Source organism: Lagopus leucura, unplaced genomic scaffold (genome assembly GCF_019238085.1).
Source record: "Lagopus leucura isolate 7727_CA_CO unplaced genomic scaffold, USGS_WTPT01 Super-Scaffold_100001, whole genome shotgun sequence".
Lineage (NCBI taxonomy): Eukaryota > Metazoa > Chordata > Aves > Galliformes > Phasianidae > Lagopus > Lagopus leucura.
This window is the reverse complement of record NW_024962262.1, coordinates 102,177,121-102,196,810: the sequence shown is the minus strand read 5'-3', so window position 1 is coordinate 102,196,810 and position 19,690 is coordinate 102,177,121. Positions and strand designations below refer to the sequence as shown.

The following is a 19,690-nucleotide window of genomic DNA, read 5'->3' as shown; positions in this document are numbered from 1 at the left end:
ATCAGCATAGAGAAACTTAGTTGTTGGAGCTGTGAAAATAAATTGTAAAGCACTGATATGTGTCTATGACTGCTTCCTATAAAACTTTTTCCAAGCAGATTAGATCATAATGATTTGATTAAGAGAGTAAAGGTCGAAATGCTTGGTTTGGCCCAGGTGGCTGGGGAACAATGCTGAAGTATTTATATGAAGTATATATGAAGTATATGAAATATATATGAAGTAACTGCAGGTAAAGTCTTGTTTGACCAATAATCTCTCCAGTCAAGTATAGAGTATTTCTTTCATTGTTCTAAGTGATGTTTGGTCTGGGAAAGTTCTCATCAGCAAAGCTAGTTAATGGGGTGGTGAGCTCATTAACAAAAATATATGAATCCTTGGACGAAGAGTAAGAGTTGACAGTGATATGTGACACAGCTTACCTCAACAAAATGCAGTGAAGGAAAGGCTGTAACAGTTTATTTCAGTGGTCTGCATTTACACTCTTAGAGGAGGCAGTGGAGGCAGTGGTATGTGATAGTCAAACAGCTGCAAGGAGTCTGTCACAGCTGTAACTCACATGAGTGCTGGTGAGTTCAATATTTTCATATCCCTTTGTGTAATGAAGTCTAGGTCTGAGCAGAAATAGCTGTGTATGAGCTGAAGTAGTAAGACGACAGTCTTACTTGCTTGTCCTTGCTATGTCCTTGCAGTCCTGGTAAACATGCCTGTCAAAGTTGGGTAGAGTTAGATGCTGATTATTGACACTACAGCTGCATAAGCATGGGGGTGAACACAGGTTTAAAAAAGAAATTGTTTCCTACATACACACAGTTTACCTGAAAGAACTTGGGCTAAGCTATACACACCGTAGTACAGTTAGGCTACCATGTTAGCCAGCGTTTGATTAGGGATGACTTTGCTGTTTCACTGCTCTCCTTATATGTACAGGACCAGGAGTTATTTAACACCTTCTGCTTGAACTTGACAGGCAGCATCAGCAATAATTGGGCAGATGTAGAGACATTACTAATAAACCAACTGAATACGTCCCTCATAAAATACCTGGTACATAGTAAGTTCATCCCTAATATAAATGTGAACAAAGATTCTATTAGAGGGAGAAGGAAAGAAAATACTTAATGACATATATAAATATGGGAATTTTTTGACATGTAATTCCAAAACCACAGCTAGTTAATCCCTATTCTCTAGTGAGACAATGAGTTGACTGTGCACCTCTTCTCTAAAACTCCCATGCTAGCATTCAGCTCATGGCTGGTACTGAGAGACCTTGTTTACAAAAAAGCTGACACAAGTTGCACGTGATTTTTCCATATATTTCACTCTCCTGGCTAGCAGAATACACGAAACCAAAATAGACCTCTTCAGCATGATAAACACCACCAAACACATTCTCTGACATCTCACCTTGTTAGGAAAATCCTGAGTCACTCTTCATCATATTCAAAAAGTCATGGGTGTTAGGTGAAGTCCCTGGTGACTGGAAAAAGGGAAGCATCACTCTCATTTTTTAGAAAAAGAGAAAGGAAAATCTGGGAAACAACAGGTCAGTGAGTGTCACATCTGAGGCTAGGAAGATCATGAAACAGATCCTCCTGGAAGCTGTATTAAGGCAAGATGAGAAGGTGATCTGTGACAGCCAGCCTAACTTCACCAAGGGTAAATTATGTCTGACCAGTCTGGTGATCATCGTTCTATGTATCTATGAACTCATTCATGCTTCATCACCACACACAACTCCCCTGTCTTCTGAGCCCTAACTTCTGCAATCTGTATATAGGTTGAGTTGCTTTGAGTTCAGTTGGCAACTCCTGACTGTTCCATGTAGAAAGAGCTAGATGCTTGAGGCCCTCAAATTGCCATGACTTTTCTTTACTTTTTGGAAAACCCGACTCTTCATTTTCTTCTGCAAAATGCCTCACAAACACATAGTAACAATAGTTTTAATGTGTAAGTGTTCAGAATTCTTGATTAGTTCCTGTTGTTACTTTCTCCTTCCCTCCACTATTTCACAGTGCGGTACCCTTCCATGGCTGGGCTTCCTTCTTTGCTGAATTTGAGAGTGAAGACCCAGGACTTTTGCTTCACTTTGAGATCTCGTCCATCAAGTACAAAACCTACAGAGGCTTGATTGATATAATTGTATCCCTAAAGCCCTTTTATGAAATTGTGGATGTTATTGACATAACAGATCTCCAGCATTCCTCTGAGCAGAAACCTGATCTGTGAAAAGCAAACAGTGTAGTAAGAATGTCTTTAAATGCTTCTTCAAATAGCCCACTTGAATGCAGCTTTGTAGCTTCACAAAATGAAATATCACTTTACCAGGCTTTCAGCTTCATTTCTCAGACTTTTTTTTTTCCATTTTTAGGATGGCAAATGCTGTCTGGTTGTTCTAGCAGAGGGGTGTGAATATTGGTGCAGTCACTTCAGGGACATCGAATGGTGTTTTCAAAACCAAGACTTCATAGAAGACAAATCCAAGAAATTAGACTTCTATCTTTAGGAGCAGACGCTGAAATTTCTTTCTTCTGTTTTAAATTTAGTCATTATATCGCTTTGGTTCCAACACGAAAAATGAGCAGAATTTAAGGGTCTGTCTTAGCTGCTTGATAACATAATGTGTTGGAGACTACAGTCCCTTTATGATCACAAAATCACAGTATTGTGGGGGTTGGAAGGGACCTCTAGAAATCATCAATTCCAACTCCCACGCCAAAGAAATCACCAAAGCAGCCTGTATAGGTAGGCATCCAGATGGGTCTTGAATATCTGCAGAGAAGGAGACTCCATAATATCTCTGGGCAGCCTGTTCCAGTGCTCCATCACCCTCACCCATGAGATACCTGCAAGTAGGTCCTGGAAAAGGTCAAAGTTGGCTCTCCGAAAGTCCAGAGTAGCAATCCTACTTTTTGCCTTTTTGCCACTCAAGATCTTGGACTCCACCATCTCATGATTGCTGTATCCCAAGCTGCCCCTAACCTTTACATCCCTAACAGACCCATCCCTGTTAGTAAGAACAAGGTCCAGAAGCACTCCTTGCCTTGTTGGTGCCTCCAAAACCTGCATCAGAAAATTATCTTCAACACATTTCGTATCTTCAAGACATTTCAGGAACTGTCTGGACTGCATGTGCCTGACCATGTTACTTGCCAAATGAGTGTCTGGATAGTTAAAGACTCCCATGAGAACCAGTGCTTGGGATTGTGAGCTTACTTCCAGCTGCTTGTAGAAGGCCTCATCAACTTCCTCCTCCTGATCTGGTGACCTGTAGTACGGCCTCACAATGGTGTCACCCATACCAGTCTGCCCCTTAATTCTCACCCACAAGCTCTCCACACTTTTCACCCTCCCCCAGGTGGAGCTTGATACATTCTAGTTGCTCTCTCACATAAGGGGCAATTCCTCTACTTCACTTCCCCAGCCTGTCTTTCCCAAAAAAGACATAGCCCTCCATGACAGCATTCCAGTCATGCAAGCTGACCCTGCAACTGTACACAGATTTACAGCTCATCCTGTTCATTTCCCATACTATGCATATTGGTATACAGGCACTTCAGGGAAGCAGCAGGTGCTGTTACACCTAGAGGGATATAAGAAGATTTTGGAAAGGATATTGGCAGCATGACCTTCTCTGAGGAGTCCTTGCACAATCCTATGGGAAAACTCAGAGGTTATTCCCTGCAATCTCCAACAGTAACAATAGTGACAGCATCGTGCAGCCCTTCTCTGTCACATCTAACTCCCTTTCCTTTCCACTTTGAACCTAGTGTAAAGTCCTGATAATCAATTAAGGGAGCTTGCTCCCCAGAACACTTGTGCCACACTTGCTCAGGCGAAGTCCATCAGAAGCTCACATACCCAATTTCTCAAAGTCCTCCCCAACATAGAAATACCCAAAGACTTGATCAAGACACCACTCCCTCAGCTAGTCATTTACCTGACTTGTTCTCCTCCTTCTTTCTGGGCCCCAGCTCACCATCAGGAGGACAGAGGAGAACATTACCTGCCCCCCTGTTCCCTTCAACACCTTTCCAAGTGATGTAAAGTCCTTTTATACACTTTTTTAGTTTCCTCATTGCAGCATCCTGGGACCCAGCCTGAATGACAATAAAAGGATAGTGGTCTTCGAGTTTAATGAGCTGCAGTACAGCCTTCTATCTCCGTATCTTTTACATATGATCTCTAACATGCGCCCCTGGAAATAGGAGCCTCAGTGCCTCCCAGCAAGAATTCCTCAATTACTAAGACTCTCCGCCCTTTTTTGGTGGTGCTGGTATTGATGCAGCGCTCTGATCAGCCTTGTTGCGTATGCTTGTTATTCCCTGCATTCACAGTGTGCTTCTCAGGGCATGGGTTCTGACTGCTTTCCAGACCCTCATCCCTTATGATATACAGGAACCACTTCAAGCTTTTGCCATTGACCAATATCTAGCTTTCAAATCTGTTTTATTTCAAAGAGTTTTCCTTTCCACCATGACATCCCAGAAATTGAACTTGTTCCAGATGCATCATGGGAGGTATGCAAAGGCTACTCAGACCCTGCTGCTTTCTCTTTCTTATCTCTTACTGTTATCTATTTGGCAGTGGAATAATACACTTATGTTACCTGATATAATTGTGCTGCTTCAAGGATACCTCCCAGAGGGAGCCTGTATTTGTGCCTTCCACACCTAATATTATGCCTGGAAGTTTTCATAGATTACAATTCAAGAAAATATTATATTTAGAAACATGAACCAGAAAAACATCTCGGCTCAACAAAGTCTTCTTTAAAAAAATCAAACCTCAAATAGACTCTGTTATAAAAACTAGTTAGGTGACAGCAAATCTGATTGCAAAAACAAATAAACCAACCAAACAACCAAACAAACAAAAACCCACTATTTCCTTATGGCGAGTTTGTTAAACAATGTATTGGAAAGTACAACAGGTGTAATTTGTCCTGATAAAAACAAAACAAAAACAAACAGATTTTTCTAAAATCGGTTTGTCTAGCCAGAGTATAGTCAGGCACACTGAGAAAAAACAGGAAAATCTATCGAAAAAAAGAATTGGAGACTAAAGCTGCTAATTCCAAATTTTATGCTTTGGTGACAGATGCCTTCATCTCTAGATAGATGCTACAGATATGGCTCAACTTGCCATTTTCATTAGAGATATTGATAATAAATATAGTATCATTGAAGAAATGGTTTCTTTGGTGCCATTGAAGAACACAACTGAATCTCTTGAATTGTATGAAGCAGTAAAAAAGTAAAGTAAAACAATTTCCTTTAACCTTTGTCAATGTATCTGGTGTAGCTACTGATGGTGCTGTGGTAATGATTGGTAAAAAAAGAGATTTATAAAATCAATAGAAGATGATGCAGTTAGCACTGGTAGCTCTTGTTTGATGAAATATCACTGCATCTGACATCAGGAAAATTTATGTCCAAAAGCTTTAACAATTGATAATGTCATGCAAATAGTCATCGCAGCTGCGAATTTCACGAAGTCAAAGGAATGGAATCATCACCAACTCTAAGCATTCCTTATAAGTTTGAATTCTGATTTGGGGGTCATCATTTACTTTTCTGAAGGAAGGTGGTTAAGTCAGTATAAAATGCTAGAAAAAAAAACTATGCAAAGTGACATCAAGTCCTTTATGAAACCAAAAGGAAAATTTGTGCCAGAATGTGAAGATTAAAAATAGCTTACAGATTTAGCATTTTTGGTGGATTTGACTGCTCATTTAAATGAATTAAACAAGAGTCTTCAAGGTAAAAATCACCTTATCTGTGCTATATTTCAGACTATGACAGTGTTTGAAATTAAATAATGGGTCAAATCAATTAAATAATGGGTCAATTAAATTAAAGGTCAAGTTATGGCAAACAATTTCATGCATTGGCTGAACACAGTCCTGCAAACAGTGAAAAATACACAGCTGTGCTTTCCGCTTTGACAAAGAAATTTCAGAATAGGTTTTAAGATTTCAAAAATAGTCTTTTTTTATATATATATTTGGAACTCCATTTTCAGTCGACATAAACACATACTTGTAAATTTACACATGGAATGTACAGAGTTGCAATCAGACATTCAACTCAACAAAAATTTGGTCATATTTCTTTACCAGACTTTCATAATCTCTGTCTTACCAGAAAAAAAAAATACCCCTTGCTTCACAGTCACACCTTATTCATGTCATCATATTTGGCAGTATATACATTTGAGAAGAATTATTGTCAAGGATAAAGAATGGGAAGAGCAATAGTTCCTCAAAAATCTCTGGCAAACACCTTAAGAACTCACTAGATATGGCAAGCACTGCCATCAAACCAGCCTGACACATTAGTTTCACAAAAACAAGGTCAAACATCCCACTAGTTTCATGTTCTTTTCCTCCCTGTTCACATATTTTAATAAAAATGACATTAACAAATAAGTTTTGTTACTCATATACATTAAGTTTATTATATATTTTATATGTGGCCCAGGCAAGTCAAAAGGTTGGAGAAAACTGCATTCAGCAAGTCAGTGTTTGGCACCCTGTGATATAATTCAGTGATATAATTCAACTGGCAGATTTATACTCACATTGTTATGGATACGCTGATAATTTCTGTGTCCTTTCACCAGTGTGGGATAGTCAGGACAAAGGTCATTTCTGGTTACCGTAGACAGTGAGGGGCAGTAGCCACAGTGTGTGGCTGCCCGCTGTACTCATTCATTAAATGAAGAAAACACGACAGGAAATCTCTTGTAGTTCACCCCTGCCTCATCTTAAGTTCCCTGTGGCTCTCATTTTTCTCTCTCCAAACACAAATTCACTGTTCCTCTCTAAAACATTCTCAAAAGACTTCCTGTGTTGCATCTCTGTTTTCTTCTACACTATCACGCTTTGGCAATAAAGTTTCCATCACAGAAGCCAAAGCCTCGATACTTTGCGTCACAAGATGTCACTGGTGTCAAGATGTCAACGGTTGGCCTACAAATGGTATGAGTTTTTATTTAATGAAAAATCGTATAGCACCCATACAACAAAGAGTGATGACTGAGAAAAACAGTATTACCAATCAGAACATGTTATTTCAAGGAACAGTAAAATATGAGATATTAAACTGGAGTTGATCTTTCTAGATGGAAGCAAAAACTGCATAAAAGTTGTCTTCCCGTGACCAGAAATTTAACATCTGCAAGAAATACTCCCCAAGTTCAATCACAGAAAAATGTGGAAATCAATGTCATTTCTTGAGTCTTTCCACAGGATGAATAGAAAAAGCAATAAATAAATAAATAAATAAATAAGTTAAAACAAAAACAAAAACAAAAACAAAAACAAACAAACAAACAAAAAAAAAACCCAGCAGCAGCAGATTTTTCCCAAATGTTAGGTTTCTTAAGAGGAATCTGTGGCCAAGAATGCATGTTTCAGGAGTTTTCTTCTACATAAAGCTGCCACTGAAATTATGGCATGTATTTCCAAAAAGGTGGATGGCTGCACAGATCCTCTCCTATTAGGAAACCCATATTATTTAGAGTTTCTGATCCACACTGATCCAAAGGTGTTTTTTTTTGTTTTTTTGTAGTGTTTTTTTTTTTTTTTTTTTTTTTGGTGCCTGGGCCAGTATAAGTCATTTTAAAAGACTGAAAGTTGGGATTTGCTTATTCCTTATTCCTCTACATGCTTTCCATTGCCCTCATCAGAAACAACCAAGTCTCTTATCTTCTTCCTCTACAAATGTTTGCCTGATATCTTCTATCCCATTACTTCTGGCACATATCTGATTTCAGTCAGAAGGTGGGGAGCAAGGTGTTTTATATTCTGCAAAGGCATATTCATCTGGAAAGAAAAGAAGAGATCTGACAGTTGTATTAAAGTAAGAAATCATTCTGACCCCAGTCCATGTGTACCATGCTGAATCAGAAAACATTTGATAGATTTTGTGGTGTTTTTCCAGTTTCAAGGTGCTCACTTGCAGGTTTACATGGTCAGTGCATAATGCACTCCTCTGACAATGTTTGTTAAGATGCATCATTGTTGTGACCACATGATATACAGGTAAGGTGGCTGAATAGGCATTCGGGAAGAATTCTCTGGATATTACTGCTATTCTGCTAAGAAGTTATACCAATGTTCAGAAAAGCTTATGGAACTCAAAGCACAGTTTTGATAACAAATCTGTCACAGTTGGTAATGTCTGATGCATTTATAGTTCCTTGAGGCTGGACATAGAAAGGTGGTCATTCATATTCTAGGTGCTTAAACTCCTGCTGAGTTCAATAGAGTAGTCATTCCTACTTAAGCTATAAAGTCCAGAATAGTTCTTTGACCACAGCCTATTATAGCAATGTTAAAAATATGAGACGAGCTCTTTTGGGGAAGTTGGGAACACTGCTGCCTTCGTGTTATTATCATGTCCAAGCTGGGGAAAGAAAGTGGAACCATATTTCTTTCTATATGTAGTTTGCTAGAAAGCAAATCATGACACACCACTTTCTTATCTGCTTTGTGCCTAAATGAAGCAAGAAATGAAAAGATGGAGGACAGCTTCTTTCTATCCTTCTGCAAACTCCTTGCAGTCCAGTAACACAAAGCAGAAAAATTGCTAGTTTGCTCTCTAACAAAGAGGAATAAAAGCTGCAAATGCAGAAACATAAACAGACACTTGCCCAGAAGCAGTGAAGGAAAATCCACTATTCTCACCTAGGAAATGCTGAAATAAATACCTTGATTTCACAGGTTTTTAAGGTCTACAGAGGTCACCTACCTGTTTCGTAGTAATCATAAATATGTACTGGTGCTGGCTTGATATCTGACACAGGCAGACTTTGTTCTACACTGAAGGAGAAGCTGACTTCTTTCTGGGAGAGCTGGAAATGGCAAGACAAAAAGATGCAGGCTTTTCATGTCTGTTCCCACACGTAAGGTTCAGTTGCATTTTTGTGTCAGAGTGGGTGACAAAGTACCATTCTACAGCCCTCTCAAGATTGTGAACTTCATGTCAAATCAAATAACTGTTTAAATGCTGTTACTAAATAAGTTTTGTTGCAAAACTTCTTTGCTCTTTTCTTTTTCATATTCCTAATCTGCTTCTGATGACATTTTTTGCTATTTGGGAGCCTATTTTAAACTTCCAGTTTAACAAAACCAAAGAAAATACCTCCAAACCTACCTTTTGAAGGTAGAAGAAGATGTGGTCATTCTTGATGTCTACATGATCCACAACAGAAGGTTGGTATTGAAGCTATAAATAAAACAAATTATATCAATTTCAGCATAGGCAACCTGCCAAGGAGGAGTAGAAGTATTAATTGATTAATAATTAATAATAAATCAAAAATAATTACAAAAATTGTGAGGAAAATATGTCTGAAGTGGCTGCCACTCTCCAGTTGTGCCACCATGATACTTTGTGACCAAAATAAAAAAATACAAAAAGTTGACTTTTCACAAGATGGCAAGTACAAATAAATCACCAGTGAAAAAAAAAAAAAAATCCTGATTTACTAGTCAGATTTGGTATGTATTTCTCTTATTATCAGCTTGAGAGTTGTCTCATTTCAGCAAAAATTTAGGATTGCATGATCATTTCTACAGGTCAAAATGACTCATTTTTTAGTGCATTACGTAATTTTAAAAAACCCAAATTTAAAATTTGTAGAAAAACGTATGATTAAAATTATTTTACTATGAAAATGCATGAAAATAAAATGCTCCAAATATTAAAACCATTCATTTTTCCCATGTGGATGCAAAGGGTAGGGTGTGAAACAGTATAACATCTCAATGCAAAAAATCTTACAAAGAATTTCTTACAGTTCCAAAGGCAGGGGAGGAATTCAAAGCTGAATTGGTTTTAAATGCACCAATGCACCACACTATGAGAAGATTGTACAATGAATTGCATTCTTATTTTTATCAACTTCATGAGGTAAGTTTCATGACTTGAAGATGATATATCTGTTATAAAGCCTAAATCACTCCAGAAAGTAGAATTCAGTTATCAACAATATTCTCTGCGCTGTTACCAACATCGTGACCAAATTTACGGATGAAGGAGGAGGAATACCTGCTTCTTTTCTACCCTTTAAACTGTATGTATAGGAACAAATAAACAAATCAAAGAGCTAAACTTGTAAAATGCTCATTTACTCAACTACAGCAGAAGTTCTTCCTATCTGGATTCTATTGGGCTGTGTGATTAAATAATCATATCCACAAACACAAAGGAGTGCAAAGGAATGGAGAAAAGTTGACCTGGTTCCTAGGGCTGCCACAGGTGAGTGAGCAGCCCCACCATGCAGGAGTGAGGCATACTAGAGGAATCAATAACAGAAAATTGCTGGATCACCTTACAGACTAAGAAGAGAATGCTGCAGGGGCATGGGACTGAGTATGGGGTACTGGTGGTTAAGAAAGAATTATTATGGAATGTTCAGGGAAAGAAGTAACGAAGGAAGGGATGAAGTTAGACTGGGAGGAAAAAGTATGGGGAAATAGAAGGGAAATAGGACAAAAGAGGCCAGTTACATTTAAACAGGTACACTTGTCTGACAGCATCTTCTCTAAGATCACTGCAATCTGTCCTGCATTCTTATTAAACTCAAACTCTTTTCCTTGGTGAGGGACTTTCCGTTCTCTGTGTATGCACAGACTACTAGATGCTGAAGAAGGGAACGTGAATCAAAGAGGAATATATGCATGGGGTTCCAGTAGTCCAGAGTGCATGTAAAGGGTGTGCAGGTGTGTAAATAAGTGTGAGATTGCTGGTGGATATAAAAATGGAGTAGTGTGAGAGTACATTATGTGGCTTGGCAGCCCAATATGGAAACAGGCGTAAGTACGAGCCAATGCTGAAGAAAACAGGATTTGAGTCACCTATGAGGATGTCTGAACCTGTCACTGGAGAAACCAGTAGGTTCTTGAGATCCACATATTGGTCAGACCGGTCACCTGGACTAGCTAGCAGAGAGACCACTCTTTGTGTGCTTGTATGTGTGTGTGTCTTAGTAAAACAACTATACATATGTGTAGGTGCACAGGGCCTCAAGGGTGCATATATAGATATATATATATGCAGGTGCCAACATAAGGCAATTTGTGTCAGACCAAGAATTCAAGGGCAGCTATTGGTCAGACTGACCTGGAGCCAGCTACTAGAGAGAACCACATTGCATTTATGCATGTGTAGAAAATATATTTGCCACGGATGATCTTTCATCTTGATCAGACAGAAAGGGGAAGATGATAAGTTCATCTGTGCTAAATATGTTTGTATAAATGCTTGTTTCTGTCTCAGCTGATCTGTATGATCAGCTGCGTATATGAATACAGTTGTATATGTCTGTTGTGTGCATGTGTACCTACTGGAAGTACATCTTTAGCCTTAGTATTGGCTGGACATGGCAACAACATTTTCACCTCTTTCAGGCTACTGGACTTGGCAGCTCCTAACAGACTTGTTTTCAGATGAGCAGCTGCAAGTCTGACACAGAGTTTGACAGAAGACAGAGGCTTTTTGTAGAAGTCCCATGGGACCACAACTTACTGATCAGACATATTTTTATCAGTTTCCTATATTTCTAGGGCTTACTATTCATTTTCCTCTCATTCTTTACCTTTTTCAGGGAAGTTCTATCGGGATTAAATCCTGAGAGCATCTTCACATCAATAATAGCCATGTTAGAGACATTACGATTTCCTGTGTAACTGAAATGAGAAAAGTTACGTTAATCTGCAGTTGGAGAGGAGACCACTGAAAGACATCTTCAGCTCCAACTCATAGACAACTCAGATAATCTCTTTATTGGATCGTCCTGGTGTCCCAGTGATGTATAGCATATAGGAAAAATTTAGCAATGAAGGACAAAAGTGTTTCAGGATATTGTCCTGTTTGTCTTCCTGCACAGTAGCACTTAACTGTCTATACTTAAATCCTTCCTGAGATGCTTCACCAAACTGAAATGCAAAAGGGTAGATCAGTAAAAGGAGGTTACCTGGCAGAGAAGACAAGGTCAATCTTTGGTGGGAAGTTGCTTGTGCAGGACACATTGGCTGACTCTACAGAGAGAAAAAATCCTGCGGCTTTCTTTGGTAAATGGATGTTGTATCTCAGGGTTGTCTAAAAGAGATGAAAAGTGTGAGATGGTCACAGATTCTAGTGGCTTTGCCATGAGGTACAGAAGGGAATGAGGCAGAGATGACTCCTGCTTAGTCCTCAGTAGGATGGTGGTGAGTTTCCAGCTTATTTACCTGCATATAGACACAGCCTGTGCCATACACTTCCACACTGTAATTCCCTGGAACAATGGGTAGAGAAGTTTGCTGCAGTAAGAACCGGTTCTTGTCATTCACCTGGAAAGCCGTCTTGGGGATTTCCATGAAGTTGACCTTAATTGTGTTATGACTTTCCTTAGTGAAGGTGAGGTATCCATACTGGGCTAAAGCTTGGAGGGCAACAACAGTGTCCTGAAAAAAAAAAATATTATCCCCAATTAGGTAGATATCCAGCTGTGAGATAGTACATGAGATTAGCAAAGCTGCTATCTTCCTTTGTCAGTGCACATAAATGCTGGAGGACTTTGTAAAGAGACAAGGAGAGAGGCTACAAGTTCTGGAGCAATGGGCATGAATTATCCCAGGATTAATGCTCTATCAACAGTTACTGTTGTCTTCAGGTAACTTGAAAATCAGATGAATTGCTATTTCCTAATATATATATACACATACATACATATATATATATAAAATACTAAAAATGTATATTTTACATGTATATATTTATATATATGTATATATTTTTATATACACACACACACATATATATATATATGGAGCTGCCGAGAGCGAGCTCAATGTGCTCTAACAAGACTTATGTAGGCACCACTTATGAAATACTGTTCAACTGAATGTACAGTGAGGAAGAAATGTCATCCACCTTGCAGGCTGCACTATTCCCAAAAGGTGTTCTCTTTACCACACCCAGTTGTCACCTGGCTGGAGGAGAAACCCCCATATGGGTTCTGTTGTTTCACAAGCCAGTACACAATGCGAGAGATATATGATAAGTCATCTGATGTGAGTTCAGCTTTGTTGAGCATAGCCAGAAGCACATAGCTGGTCATTTCAATCTCAGCAGAAGGAGCACGGGAATAGAAAGCATGGAAATGTTCTGTTGGTGGCTTATTTTCTCTCTGCCAGTAAACTGAACCACCTGAAAACAGAAAAACAGAACCACCTGAATACAGGACAACAACAACAAAAACAAACAAAAAAAAAAACAATGCAAAAAGCGTTAAAAAAAATACTTGCTAGTTAATTCACTACACGTGGGAGACAGGCATACAATTCTCACCCTTCCTTTATCTAAAAGGGTTTTTTAGCTTGTGATGTTCTAAGCTGTATGAATGTCAGTTTCAAGGAGGAAAAGAAAACAGAAAGGAAATTAATGAAAGGGAGCAGTACAAGTAAAAATGGGGGATGCCCCATCCTAGAGGTGTTGAAGGCCAGGCAGGATGGAGCCCTGGGCAGCCTGTTCTATTACCAGATCTGGAGGTTGGTGATCTTGCCTGTGGCAGGAGTAATGGAACCTGATGATCCCTGGGGTCTCTTCCAACCTAAGATATTCTATGATTCTATGACATGAAAGCAGTGCAGCAGAAGGATGCCAAAATGGTAATGAGCTAATTGAGCATGTAGAAGAGAAGGCTAATGGGAAAACTAGATGCAGTCTTCCATAATGTTGGACTGGGGAGTCTTCCTGAGGTCTTTTCCCATCTAGATTATTTAACAATTCTAAGAACATCAGTCCACAGCTCAATCCATAGTGAGGCCAAAAGACAGAGAGAGAAGTTCATAGAAGTAAATTCAGACATGAAATGGGAGGGGAACAGCATGAGAGAGAAATAGGTACGTGAGAATAACTTACACCAGGCCATAGGCCATTCCATCAGCTTTATTGTTTGCACCATGGCCATATTGCACTCACCTTTTTTTGTAGCTCTTTCGTCCAAATTTTCAAGAAAGTATTGATTCCTTTCCTGTTTGTCAGCTAAGCCATAAACGTAGGCAAAGAGGGCATGGTTATACAGGTTGTGGACCCCATTGCTAAATGCAGTCTCCAAACAGTTCATGCCATTCCAAACCACAGGATGCTAGGACAAAATACAGTATAGTCATCAGGTACTCCAGTTTGTGTCTCAGCTTCCCTTTAAAGACCTTCATCACTTCTCAAGCTACCATATGATTCTTTACTCTAAAATATACAAAATCAGTTCTACATCTAGGGGCCTACAATGCATCTCTTTTAAAATATGATATTGCAGCAGTGCTAGTTTGTTTCTACTTTCGTTTGGAGAACTAACAGAGTATTGTTCCTTCTCCTGACTTGTGAGATGATCTTTTGCAAGAGAACCCTTCGACATTTGATTGCTTCATCTAGAAAGTGGGATCAGTTTTACAGAGTTCTGTAAAGTGTACTGTATAGTCATAATGAAGCAAGCTCTCTCATATGGGTGTTATTACTCATTTGCAAGCTATAGCTATCAAGATAACTCTTCAACCTTTTATCCCTACAGATTATCTTTGTGAGCCCTGGTTCAGCTTAGGTACATCACCAGCACACTAATAACCATAGTAGCAGTTGTCTATGCAGTCTCACTTATAGAGGTTGGCACCAGGCTTTGGAGCTTCTTATAAAAGATATTGGGAACTAAGCCCTCAAAGGTGCAGAACTATTCAGTGCTGCACAATGTGTTTGTCTTGTCTACCTTAAGTACATAAATTATGTCCCATCCCACAGTATCTGAGGGCCTTGTAAAACTCAGCATGCTTAGAACACTTTTGTAAGAATGCGAACAATTATAATCATCCCTGTTTTACAGAAGAACAAAGAATCAGGTCAGGGTCTCAAAGATATTCAAGAAGTACATTACAGAGAACAAAACTCAGTTCTCACTCTCCCACACCTATTAAGTATTCCAACCAGTAGCTCATAATTTCCTTTCATTTTTAACAATGACACACAACATGGATCTAAATGTACAGAGATGATCTGTAGAACTGGAGATTTGGATATCTTGGATTTGGGACTGGGCAAATCCAGAGTGAACTTCAGAATGAACTCTGAATGGGGTAGGTAAACCCAGTATGGATGATGCATGCATATAGACTACTACTGTTTATCACAACTGGATTCCTCAGGGATTCTATGCAATCAGATGAATCCATACAAATTGAACAAATAACCATGCTTATGGCAACTGCAGGGTTCTGGAAACAGATTCCTGTGCTGACCATACTGCACAAGAATTTAAGACATTAAAAATAAATTTATGTGAGTACAAAGACTTGTTCATTGCTTGACGTGTGGCTGACCAAACTGAAAAAAAAGGACAACTGCATCAACTACCTACCTGAACAGAGTGTCCAGCTTCCAGCAATGCTGCCACAATGTATGCTGTAAGTGAGTATTCACCTTCTTCACCACCCTGAAGAAAAAAGCCACAAGCAAAAAAAAAAAAAAAAAAAAAAGTGTCAGTACAGGTGTCCTAGAAAACAAAAAAATAGGATTTTAATGATAGTCTACATAATAGTTAGAACAGACGTCAGAATCAATTTCTGTCTCCCTGTGTGCACAAGAAAAAGAGAGTTCAGTCAGGATAAAGCCAAAAGCGTGCTTTTTCTTGGCTTTACACATGTAATAAAGCATATAATATCTTGTGTAGCCTGCAGTTAAATGCAGTGGTGGAAAAAAAAACCTGAGGTGTCTAACTTAGAAAATTCTATTTGTTTCTACCTCATCATCAATGGGAGACAATACTCATGCCCTGCTTTTATAAGAGACATCAGAGAACGGGAGAGTATGGGTCTGGTGATTAGCCTGTGTCTAGCTGAAATTATCCAAATCGATACCAATGGCAGGACTGGAAGTTTGAAAGTATACTGAACTCAATTACCTTCAAAGCACTGTTGAAGTGTGACTCAGCATTTTCAAAGCAGCCATCTGCCTTCTGCTTTCTTGCCAGCCAGATCAGAGTTTGAGACTGGATGTTTTCATCAATGTAGATGTACCGTCTTGCTTGTGCAAATGACTTGTATACAAAGGCAGTGAGCCTACAGGTGAACCAGAACCAGAAAGCACATAAAGTGTGAACAAGATTACGAGAAGGTATACCAGTAACTGGATATGAATAGAAATGGACATAGAATGAAATCCATAATGCCTGTGGTAAAAGAAACAAGTGTTTTGTACATTTTAAATAAATATTTAAAATTCTGGTATTAAAAAAAAAACTGACCTGAGATTTCTCCATTACTGCGCTGAAACCTTTCTTTCAGAGCTGGAGTAAAGCATAGACACAGCTTGATGATTGATGGTAGTTATTTCTTACTTTAACCAACACAATTATAAAATAAACTGGGTAGGAAGGGACTTCTAGAAGTCTCCAGTCCCATCACCTGCTTAAACTAGGATCACCATCAAAGCTCAGTCAGATTGCTCAGTGTCTTGCCCGGCCACATGGCAAAAATCTGCAGAAATTGAGTTTTCTACACCCTCTCTGGGCACCTGCTTAAATGCTACACCCTTCTTCTAGGCAAGACTTGTTTTAATTCTATCCAGCTTTCCTTGCTGCAATTTGCATACAGAAAAATTGTTTTCCTTACTCTGTGCACCTCTGACAAGAGTTTGACTGTCTTGTCTACAGCCCTGATCTAGGTGGTAGAAGGCTGTATCTAGGTATCCATTAGCCTCCCATTCTATGGGATGAACAAATTCAATTCTTTCAGTCTCTCCTTGAGCATTATGTGCTCCAGACCCTGACCACCTTATTGTCATTCTGTTGCAACGTCTCCAGTTTTACTCACATCTCTCTTAGTGGGAGATCCAAATTAACTGAACTATGTCCATTTAGTCCATTAAAAATAAGAATCACCAGAAACGTTTCAAAGCCTAAAGATTCCGAACTAGGGAAATAGAAAGTGTCATCATTTACCACACATTTCCTTCCTTGTCTCGTGTCCCAAAGGAGCTGTAGGAGCCATCCTGGTGTTTGTATGACAGCTGTTTCTGGAATCCTGAAAATACAATAAAGATGTTTTCTTATCAGAGATAAGAACTAGTTATGGTCTTTATTCAACAGAAGCACACTGTGTTTTAACACTAAGATTCTAGACACTTATGCTCCTGACAGTACTAAATGCTTCTTTGGCTTGCTGCCATCACAGGCTTCTGTGCAATACATTGAATCACAGACTTGAGGTGAAAGGGACACTTAAATAACATCTAGACCAATGCCCCTGCAGGAAACAGGACAGGTTGCTCAGAGCTGCATTCAGCCTAACCTTGAATGCTTCCAAAGACAGGACATCCACCATCTTTCTGGTGCAACCTGTTCCAGTGGCTCACTACTGTTATTGCAAAAAAAACAAAAAAACAAAACAAAACAAAACAAAACAAAACCCTTTTCCTTATATCAAATCTAAACCTCTCTTCTAGTTTGAAACCATTTCCCTTGAAGGCTCCCAAGAATCTGCCCTTTTCTTTCTTATAGCCTCCTTTAGATAATGAAAGGCTTCTGTCTAGTCTCCCTGAAGCCTTCTCTTTGGCTGATGCCCAGCTTGCAATCCATCAGAAACCCAAAGTCCTTTTCAGCAGTGCTGTGCTCAATCCTTTCACCCCCCAGCTTCTATTAATAGTGAAGGTTGCAGTAACCCAGCTTCAATGCTTTGCACTTGAATCTGTTGAATCTCATTAGGTTCTCCTGAGCCCACTGCTCAAGCATGTCTAGGTCTCTCTGGATGGCATCCCATTTCCCATTCATATCAGTTGTACCACACAGGTTTGGTGTCACTGGCAAACTTGTTGATGGCGCTCTCAATCCCACTATCAATATAGTTGATGAAGACACTAAAGTGCATTATTCCCAGTACAGATTCCTGAGGAACACCACTTGTCACCGATCTCTATCCAGACATTGATTCCTTGACTACTATCCTCTGGGTGCAATCTTGCAGCTGGTTCCTCATCCATTGAATGGTCAGTCCATCCCACCCACATCTCTCCAATTTGGAGAGCAGGACTTTATGGGAAGACTGTGACAAAGGCCGTACTGAAGGCCCAATAGATAACATAAGCAGCTCTTCCTTTTTCCACTGATATAGTCCATCATAGAAGACCACTAAGTTGGTCAATGAGGACTTGTTCTTGGTGAAGTCATGCTAGTTTTCTTGCATCACTTCCCTCTCTTCCACATGCTTTAGCATAGCTCCCAAGAGGATCTTCCCTGGTACAGAAGTCAGCAGTTTCCTGGGTCAACCTTTCTGAAAAATGGATGTTTTTTTTTTTTTTAAAAAAAAAAAAAAAGCTATCAGGCACTTCACTTGACCACCATCATTCTTCAAATATCATGGAGAGAGGCCTGGCAACTATATCAGCAAATTCCCTCAGGACTCTGGGACACATCTCACTGGATCCATAAATATATGGGTGTTTATGTTTCTTCTGTGTTATGAACCTGATTTTCACTTACAGCAGGAGGGGCGTTGCTCTCCAAGTCCTCACCTTTTGACTCATCTACTCAAGGGTTGTACGAAAACCTATCATTAGTGGAGACTGAGGAAAATTGTCAATTGCCTCAACTTTCTCCCTGTTCGTTGTTACTAAGTTGTCCTGTATTGGATTGTCCTGTATCTCTTGGACTTTCCTTTTCTTGTTGATGTAGCTGTAAAAACCATTCTTGCATCAGTGTACAGGCATATCAGCTGGGCAGCCAGTCTTGTCAACTTCTTTGAGGATAACTCCTTAATTCCTTTTAATTACCTACCTCGAGTCTTCCTCTTGCTTTCATCACCACAAGGTCTTAAACGTGCAGCAGGTTGACAGCCCCCACTAGCACCCAGTTCCTCTAACCTAACTATGCTGTCCCACAGCTTATCATGGGCAGGCTCACTATAGCCCCCCTCCCCCTGACAATGAGCCCTGACAGCTTTTTGCCAAGAACCATCTTCCCCCTTTGAGAAAGGATAACCCTATCTAGCTCCTGCAAGCCTGGTGCCATATTGGCCGCTCCACTTTCAAAAAACCCAAAGTTCTAGCAGAGGCAGTCACAAAGCCAGCTGTTTATCAATAGGATCTTTCAATTTCTTTTTTCTTACCCAGAACAGAAGATTATCTGTGCCATCAGTTCCTTCAACTGATGTTCCAAAGCCCCGAAGTCCCTTTTGATGGCCTTTGAATTGCATGTAGCCATTTCATCACTTTCCAAGTGGAAAAGCAGTGATGTTGGCCATACCAGGCTAGGTAATTATCTCATTATATCCTTCACCTGAGCCCCATAGAGACTTCTCTAAGATGACTTCTCTAAGAAGGAGATATGCTTAGAGTATTGGGCATTCAGTTCTCTGCAGGGAAGAGCTCTCTATAACTAATAACCCCCTGTTCTTCTTTGAAGATGTAGCCTTGATAATGGTGGAAGGCTTTTTTTGTTTTGATTTTATTTATTCCTCCAGTGTAAATGGGCTGTTAACACCCAAAGACAGGCATTCTGTATCCAGAGCCTTGTACTGTTATACAGAAGCACTTGGGGGTTTAGAGTGAATGAGTTCTGCAGTTCTGAGAACAGATTTTCTTCCAGTTTTTCTTTCCTTTCCTTTGAGTTTTCTTTGAGTTCAGCCTCAGAGTGATAGGATACAGTCTTC

General features: G+C 39.5%; 2 protein-coding genes across 2 annotated transcripts in view; both read right to left on the bottom strand.

Annotated features, from left to right (window-relative positions):
- Nucleotides 1-19,690, bottom strand: part of LOC122178229 (ovostatin-like) — a 95,077-nt gene that overhangs the window by 30,499 nt on the left and 44,888 nt on the right.
- Nucleotides 6,435-19,690, bottom strand: part of LOC122178230 (ovostatin-like) — a 30,295-nt gene continuing 17,039 nt past the window's right edge. The window contains exons 19-29 of the mRNA XM_042868286.1: nt 16,987-17,068; nt 15,949-16,105; nt 15,406-15,480; nt 13,980-14,145; nt 12,985-13,205; nt 12,245-12,460; nt 11,989-12,113; nt 11,611-11,701; nt 9,165-9,236; nt 8,760-8,862; nt 6,435-7,831 (exon numbers count right to left, since the gene is read on the bottom strand). Coding sequence (XP_042724220.1) covers nt 7,779-7,831; nt 8,760-8,862; nt 9,165-9,236; nt 11,611-11,701; nt 11,989-12,113; nt 12,245-12,460; nt 12,985-13,205; nt 13,980-14,145; nt 15,406-15,480; nt 15,949-16,105; nt 16,987-17,068 — 1,361 coding nt within the window. The 3' untranslated portion in view covers nt 6,435-7,778. The remainder of the gene's footprint in view (nt 7,832-8,759; nt 8,863-9,164; nt 9,237-11,610; nt 11,702-11,988; nt 12,114-12,244; nt 12,461-12,984; nt 13,206-13,979; nt 14,146-15,405; nt 15,481-15,948; nt 16,106-16,986; nt 17,069-19,690) is intronic.